The 8,301-nt window shown below is 63.7% G+C and overlaps 1 protein-coding gene across 2 annotated transcripts in view; it reads left to right on the plus strand.

Annotated features, from left to right (window-relative positions):
* Positions 1-6,968, plus strand: part of Mvb12b (multivesicular body subunit 12B) — a 165,941-nt gene extending 158,973 nt beyond the window's left edge. For both annotated transcript variants that reach the window (XM_058581767.1, XM_046451539.2), the window contains one exon: positions 3,288-6,968. In XM_058581767.1, the coding sequence (XP_058437750.1) occupies positions 3,288-3,374 (87 nt within the window). In that variant the 3' untranslated portion in view covers positions 3,375-6,968. The remainder of the gene's footprint in view (positions 1-3,287) is intronic.
* Positions 6,969-8,301: the final 1,333 nt, after the last annotated feature.

Raw genomic sequence — 8,301 nt, forward strand, 5'->3', positions numbered from 1 at the left:
CGCTGGAAGCTGAAGTCAAAACCTCCTGCTGACGGAGCGCTGGCCTCATGATGGGCAAGGGGCTTGCAGGCCCCCGCCCCGCCCCCAGGAAAGCCCCAACAGAGCCCCTGACAGTGACAGCTCTTTTCAGGGAGAGGCCAGGCCTGGGTGGCCGGGTGGTTGCAATGGCAGCCTGTACCCACCAGAGGGCACCCTGGCTCCGCACGGCTCAGCTGGACTCAGCTCTGCGAACCAAATGCTTTTTAATTGAAATTTTTTTTAATTCAAAAAGGATTTGCTGTTTGTACTTGAGTGCAGGTTTTCCTTATGCAGGAGACTGATGTCTTGAGTAAACAGATCCGGGCCCAGATCCACCTTCAAAGGTACTCACTGTTTGCCCAAGGGAGTGACAGGGCTTCCAGAAGCAGCCTAGTCTCTTGGGCAAACATTGTGGGGACGAGCAATCCTGGGCAGAGGACAGCGTCTGTGGGAAGGTTATCCTCAGCCTAAGGGGGATTATGTCGGGGGACATATGTTGAAATTTCATTTGGGGAGTTAGGGAAAACAGGAGGGGGGGCGGCACTTTTCTTCAGCCAAGATAACCTAAAAAGGGGAAAAATCCCGAGGGAGAGGGGTGGGGAACAGGCCATCTGTGCGCTGCCCCCATGGCCGGGCCCCTCGGGGTCTCTGTGGGCTCAGGCTGCAGTCAGAAAAAGGGAACGTGTACTCGTGGCTTCCCCCGCTCCCAGCAGACGGCAAGTGAAGTAGGAATCCAGCAGTTTATCCTCGAGCGCGTCCATGCCCCTGCCTGCGACACGGTCTGACTGCTGGCCACAGAGGCTGGCTGCGTGACTCCCCACCTGAGCCTGGCACTGCAGGGCCTGGTCAGCAGTCACCCCGACACCGTTCCAGGCCTCCCCATCTGGGTCACAGGCCCAGCCTGGGTCCTCTGGCTGGTGCAGACCAGCCCTCAGCAAATCCAGGTGACGTGAGTGCCCTGTGGGCTCCACCGTGCCACCCCAGGCCTGGCACTGCAGGCCTCCTGGAGCGGGCCCTGGGCCTCAGCCTGCCCCTCAGCCCTGGGCCTGGTCTCCAGACCTCCAGGTGGGACGCCCCTGCCCCTCGGTCCCTGGTCCCCCATCCTCCCGGCAGCCCATCCTGTGTCTCTGGCCATCCTGACCTCATCGCTCCCAGGTCCCGTGTCTGAGTGGTCCCTGGGTCTGGGTAGTCCCCCTTGCCCTCAGAACTGATCCCAGCACCCATTCACCTGGGAATCCTTGAAAATGCAGTCCCGGGCCCACCCAGACCAGCAGGGTCAGAATCCGCATCCCACAGTCCCCCACCTCATGGTCCCCCAGCCCACGGTCCCCCAGCCCACGGTCCCCCAGCAGGGGCATGCAGTCAAGGTGAAAAGGGCTGCTGGTCTCTTGCCTGGGCTCTGCCCTCTCCCTGGCCCAAAGAGGCTACCCTGCCTCCTGGCCTCCGGCCTCCCCACACCTCTGGCACAGGCTTGTCCCCTTGTCCCCCCACCCTGTGTGCTCTTCTTGAAATGCCCCATGCTGCAGCCTAGAAAGGGAAAAAATCCCGAGAAGAGGGGTGGGGAACAGGCCATCTGTGCGCTGCCCCCATGGCCAGGCCCCTCGGGGTCTCTGTGTGCTCAGGCTGCAGTCAGAAAAAGGGAACGTGTACTCGTGGCTTCCTCATGTACCATGGCCAGGCTACCCGCCAGGCAGCCCAGGTCCCTGCTTCTGTGCTGTTCCCTGGTGTCCTGGCGGCCCTGCCCCAGCCAGGGGCAGAGCTGCGCTCCTTTTGGGCTGATGGCTGTGCCACCATCCTGGTGGACCCACCACCCCAGGCCCTCTGCTCAGTAGGTCTGGGTACCCATCATGCTCTCCCCCAGTCAGACCCCTGCTGTGCTCCAGAGAAATGCCACCTGACTCCTCCTGTGGCCCCATCCTTGTGTGGCTGCCCTTGGATGTGGCCTTCATGCTGGGCTGTGTTGGGAGTGTCTGGGTCCCTCCCTGGGTACCCTGTGAGCCCTGGGAACGAAGACTGTGTGCGGCCTGTGCCTGGTCCCAGCACCCAGTGCAGGGTCAACGCCAGGGTGCAGCCGACCTGAACAGCTCTGTGTGCTGCAGTGTGCGTACCTAAGCAGCCGCCAGGTGGCAGCATTAGCCCAGCCCTTGCCCAAGCGGCCTGTGAGCCCCACACAGGGTGGGCACCCGAGCACTGGCCAGGAAGCGGGAAAGCAAGAGGCCTGGGCGCTGATGGGATGGGCAGGCAGGGACCCAGTGAGTGCTTGCTCCTTTCCAGGGACAGGAGCCCCGAGCTACTGTGCCTCCTGACACCCTCAGGCATCCCTGGGAGTGGAGGGCCTGCCTGAGGACCCCCACGGCTTCGAGGCTCCAGAGCCCCAGCCCCAGCGCAGCCCTGCAGCAGTCCCCTCCATTCTCCAGTGGTCTGTAGCCGGGTGGACCCTGCAGCCCTCAGCTCAGCATCCTCCGTGCAGTCCCCGGGTCAGCAGGGCTGGAGGCCGGCTCACCAGTGTGCCGGGGCATGCGGACAGCATGCTGCGGCTCCTGCTGCCCTCTCCCTGCAGGCCCACCTGCCGGTCCTGAGGCGCTGCCATCCTGGGTAGCCCTCTGTTCAACGGCAGCTCCGCCGTGACCCTGGGGAGCCCTTCGTCACGGCTTTTCTGTGGCTGAACCTTTTTACATAGGTGACCACTGGCCCAGCCCAGGCCCCGGTTCCTCAAACCCACATGAGCGAGGGCACAGCTGCCCAGCGAGTTCCAGGCTGCCCCACAACCCCACCCAGCCTGAGCCTGCGGCACCCGGGATGCCACCTGTCAGGGTGGGCGCTCCTCTCCCGCCCCCCACTTGGGTGTTGAGATCCCTGGCCTGCGGGTGAACTGTAGGAACCCGCGCCCATCCTGGTACTCGCCTTCTCCGGGGAGGTCAGCAGCACAGCCGGGCAGGGGAGGGGTCCACAGCCGGGCAGCCTCCAGGCAGCAGGCTGGTGCTCAGCCTGGCACAGGGTGGCTCACACGGGTTTACCATTGGTATCAGAACCCGGGGGCAGGGGCAGGTAGGGACTGTGAAAGCTGTCACCTGTCACCACCCAAGCCCATCGCCTGACAGGTGTGTTCGCACCTGCACTCGGCTCAGACCCACAGCCCTGGCGCGCACACACCTGCCCACATCACTGCCAGCAGGCACTGGCCTGGCCGGCGTCCTGCCTGGCCTGGGCAGCACGGGGCCCCTGGGTGCACCGGGACTGACTGTGCCCTGCCCGCCCTCTTCCCGCAGTACGAGTACAGCTTCCGCACGGAGCAGAGCGCCGCGGCCAGGCTGCCGCCCAGCCCCACCCGGTGTCAGCAGACTCCCCAGTCCTGAGGAGCGGGGCCTCCGCGGGGAGAAGACGCCTCGCCCAGTGCCCAGACTACTGACAGGGCGGAGGGGGCCGCTCCCCGCCCTGCCCGCCCTGCCCCCAGCCCCGCCTCCACCTCCCACCCCACAAGCACCCAAGACCCTGGGCAGCTGAGTGGTGACCTCCGGTCATTGGCCTGACGAGACCCCAGCCTCCCGGGGACATTGTTCACAACTGCGACTAATCTGTGTGTGCTGTAGTGACCAGCCATTCCTAGCTGTCCATGTGATGACCAGTCGTGCTACCAAACACCTCCCCCAGCTGGAGTCGCCCCCGAGGGCCCGGCAGTCCCTCCGGCCGCCCAGTGACGCACACTGGCTCCTTTTCTCCTGTCACCCACCATAGGAATCCCACAAGCCATCGTTCACCCCCGGAAGGCCACAGGGCTGGCCACTTCATATAGGACCCTCCGGGCTCACTGTCACCTGAGACGCAGGGCTGGGGGGAGCACGTCCCTCCCACCCACAGGCTCAAGTACACCAAGCGCTTCACAGCAGCCCTGAGAAACCGCGGGTGGGGAGGCCAGAGGGCCCCTCCCTCTGTGGACAGCTGTGGACTCTTTGCCCAGTGCATGACTGGACACCAGAGGCCCTGCCACTGGCACAGAGGGGGACTCATTTTCCCGGGAGAGGACAGTGTGACCGGGCACCTGCCTGCGAGCTCTGCTTGCCCTACCCCCCCCCCCAGAGGGCTTGACTGTAGGGCACTCCAGCCAGTGACAGCGCCACCTGCCACGGCCAGTGCCCTGACCCAGTGACTACAGGACATGCCCCACGAGGCCGCCACAGGCAGTGACATGAGAGGTGCCCAGCACTGGAGGACATGGCCACGCTGCCATCAGGCTGCTCTCAGCCCGCTGTGTCTCCTTGGCATCTGCGGACAGAGACAGGTCATCGTGAAAGCCCCCTGACCCAGACCTGGATTGAGCCAGAGCCAGCGTCCCCCGTCCCCGGCACTGGAGGTGCCGAGCTCGGCCCCACACGTCCACCCCGAGAACAGCCACCAGCGCCATCCCTGGGGCCCAGGACTTCAGCCCAGGGTCCTGCTTTGCCCCAGGCCCACAGGACGCGGGTGTCTGACTCCTTTGGGTCCCCAGAGGGGGCTCTGGACCTGAGGGCTTGCTGCGCTTCGGAGGCGGCGCCATGGAGGGGGCTGTGGACAGCAGCCCTCGGCCAGTACAGGCCCCGCCAGCTGAAGTTCCAGGGACGGTCCACAGGCCAAAGGAACCAGAGAGTCGACAGGCTGGCCAGGAGCCGGGGGGCCCCAAATACCTCACCACCTGCGTCGCCCCTCGGCCCCCAGGGCCTCAGCCGCACGCGGCGGGCCAGCCTCCTCCTCGGCAGCTCCTCGTCTTGGCCCCTCTTCGTTTCTGTGTGTCAGCAAGTGGCTGCTTGGCCCCTTCCCAAGACCTAAGGGCACCTGTGAGGTGACCCTCCCACACCTCTGGGCAGCACATGGCAGGGAAAGGCCCCTGCCAGGCCCAGGAGGCCCCTTCGCGGGCCGGTGCTTCACCAGGAGGGCTGGCGGGTGGAGCCCAGCACCCACAGAACAAGCCAGCTGTGCTCCAGGGCCTGGGCACCCCAACAACCTGCTCACTGCTGCTTTTTTGATGGTGGTTTATCCAAAACCAAGCGGCCAGCACAGCTTGAGGCTGGACAAAGGAGGGAGGCCCCAGGGGCCGCAGGAGGGTGCAGGAGGGGACTCTGCACTTCGTTTTGGTTTGTATACTTTGTTGTTCGACCTCTTTCCATGCCCAGATTATGAGACTGTCCCCAGCAGGTAACCGGGGTCCTCCTCCTCCACAGTGGAGAAGGCAGCGTCTCCGCAGCGCTGACGGTCCTGGAAGGCCACAGGGCGACAGCAAGATCCCTGGCCAGGGATGGAGATGGTACAGCTGGAGGTGGCGGGAGGAAGAAAGAGGGCAGCCACAGCCCCCTCCGCCACCCTCCCTCAGGGCCACCAGGAAGAGGGCACACTGTGGGCTCTGGCCGGTAGGAGAGGTCTCCCCATGGCATTATGGACTCAGTTTAATAATGACCTTGACTGTGAAGCTTGTGACATGAGCTAATGAGTGGTGAGGTCAAGTTGGGGTTGTTAGACGTTAGGCTGCTCCCCACCCGGGCTCCTGCCTTCTGAGCGGTGGACAAGGATGGGCAAGCGTGTGGGTCACAGCTTGTGCGTGTGCACGCCCACCCTGATGGCGTCGTGCGGACCACAGGACTGTGGCAGAGTGAGGAGTTGAGGGGCCTCTCAAGTCTTAGGTGGGGAATGCTCTGTCCACCAACCCCTGGCCTTTTCTGGAAGCGAGGGACAAGGATGCCCTTGGCTATATGAAGGGCCGCAGCCTCTTCCTTGGGTCCCCCCAGCATGTCCCATAGCTGCTGCTGCCCCTGTCCAGCACCCTGCCCCCCTGAGAGGACCAACCAGAGCACAGCATCCCCGAGCCCTGCCCTCCGCCCTGAAAACTCAGTCGTCTTCTGAGACGTAGCAAATGGCACAAAGTTGACAAGGAGCAGGTGTCACTTGCTCCAGGTTCACTTGCAAATTTATCATGAGGCCTTTTTTTCTACCCCAAATCCAAGAACTGAAGCCAGCCACACCCCACCCCGAGTTTCAGTGAAGACATCACAGCCTACACTGCCCTTGCCCAAGGCCAGAGCCGTGTGGTCTCCAGCGACCAAGCTCATTTTGTAGGAAAAAACCACGGACGCTGGTCGGTGGCCCCCGAGTGCTTCAGAAGGCCATGGGGGGACGGGGCTGACCTGTTCCGAGCAGCCCTCTGCTGGGCACAGGTGGGCAGTCCAGACGCTTTCTCCCATAGCCTCCCCCAAAACAAGACCTAGTAGTTCACGTTCTTTGCTGCCTGTTGCCGATGGGAAACCCGAGATTGTCTCTGGCACAGGCTGGTAAGTGGCAGAGACAGGCTCTGGCCCCAAGGTGCATTGCGCCAATGTCCCCTCATAAGCACATGCCTTGGGCTGACCCTGTTTGTATTCCTGTGACTTCCTGGCTGCCACTGGGCCCTGCTGGTCCACACTGAGCATGGGCCACCCCTATGCAAGGGCTCCCCAGGCTGCCGTTGCAATGCCCCATCCCTTGCCATGTCGGGGGCTCCCAGCCTGCAGCTTCTGAGACCCAGGCAGGCAGAGCCCCGCCGAGCGAGCCCCCGTGCCTCCAAGCCACGTGGAGCTGAGCCCGTCGAGTTTGGTTCAGTCTGCCTGACCCCGGACCCTGCAGGAGGGGCAGGCCACTTGCTCTTGCCCCTGCACGAGGCCCCCTCTCCAGCAGCCTGGAACCTCAGGTCAGCCCAGCTTCCTCCACCTGCTCTAGGTGCAGACCCCTGGGACAGCGGCAGCCCTCACTCCAGGAGCCCGGGCTTTGTCCCTGCGATGGAGGGTGCGTGGCTGCTGTGTGACCACTGGCCTCAGACAAGGACCTGAGGAAGGCCCCCCTTCCTGCATATTTATTCAAGGCAACTCTGCACTTGGCCAGGGAAGTTTCACTGTGTGGTTGTCTGTGTTCTTAATATAATTTGTTAAATAAACGTTCGTTTTAACCTCTCCCCGTCTGCTGTTGTATCTGCAGCCACCAGAGGTCAGTGTCTCTCAGGGCCGCCCCGTGCACCAGCCCTGAGCCTGCCCACAGGCCGGCCGGGCTCCTTGGGACACGGCCACTGCCTGGCCTTCAGCCTTCTAGGAAGGCCGTCTTGCCCCCCACCTGGTTCAGGAGGGTGTGGGGCTCCACCTTCCTCACAGCAGCCCTCAGGGTGCTCCGTGAAGCAGAAGAACCTCGGTGGCCCTGAGAGCTGCACCCCGGCGAGGAACGCAGGGTGCCTCCCGCCCTGTCTGTGGGGTGCACACCACACCTGGCCACGAGGATGCAGGTCCCGATGCCGTCAGGGGGCTGTCCCCACTGCTCACCTGCCTGTAGGACGCCACCCGCCAGGCCGGCCCAGGTGGCCCCTGTCCTGGCGGGCACCCACAGCCCCCTATGAGCACCAGCAGCTCGAGTTTCACTGTCAACATCTCTGCCTCCATTAGCAGTGACCTTTGCATTTCTGGGCTCCACGTCCCAACCAGGGCCGTCCCTGCCTGCAGGCTCTGTTCTTGCCAGACTCTGTGGGAAGGAGCCAGAACTGGCGACCTGAGCTCAGCACTCATCTCCTGGGCACTGCAAGGGTCCCCAAAGAGTGCCAGGGTTCTGTCACTGTCCACAGACACACTAGATCCCTCCCACATGCTGGGCCCAGGACACCAGGGAAGCACATCGAAGTGGGGGCCCTGGACACAGGAGACACTGGACAAAGCACAGGAAGGCGCACCAGGCCCAGAGGCAGAACCCACTCACACCAGCCCGGGTGGGGGTGGGGTGAGCACACGGAACCCACAGCAGGATGGCGCTGAGCCTCGGGTCCAGACCCGGGCGCACCGTTCCTCCACCTCGCCCTGGGCCTCATCAGCCGCCTGGACATCTGCTGGCTTCCCCTCCCACTCTCCGCTCACCAGCATCAGAGGGTCCACAAGCACATGGCCACCATGTTTATCTGTCCCTAAGCCACAGTCTCATGATTCCAAATCCAGAGCCCAGGACAGACTGACAGGTTAGCTGGGCCGGGTCACCCCTTCTGCCCCTGGAAGCTCCAGCCCTGGTGGTGGCATGAGGGTATGTACACAAGCCTCCCGGAACAGGTCCCAGAGGTTCAGACCCATCTGCTAGAGAGGAGGGTGGGCTGAGCAGTGGGGCTGGGGTCCTTCCCAGGAGGAGGAGAGGAGCAGGGCTCCAGGGAGACGGGACCCTGCGGCAGCAGCCCTGGGATGGCAAGGGACGAGGGCACCCGATTGTCCGTGCTGCCAGGTCCTGCTGTGTAGGCACCTTGAGGTGCAGGCCTCGTGC

This window comes from Marmota monax, unplaced genomic scaffold, assembly GCF_021218885.2.
Source record: "Marmota monax isolate L192 unplaced genomic scaffold, Marmota_monax_Labrador192_F-V1.1 WCK01_AAM20220418_F8-fsc00020, whole genome shotgun sequence".
Lineage (NCBI taxonomy): Eukaryota > Metazoa > Chordata > Mammalia > Rodentia > Sciuridae > Marmota > Marmota monax.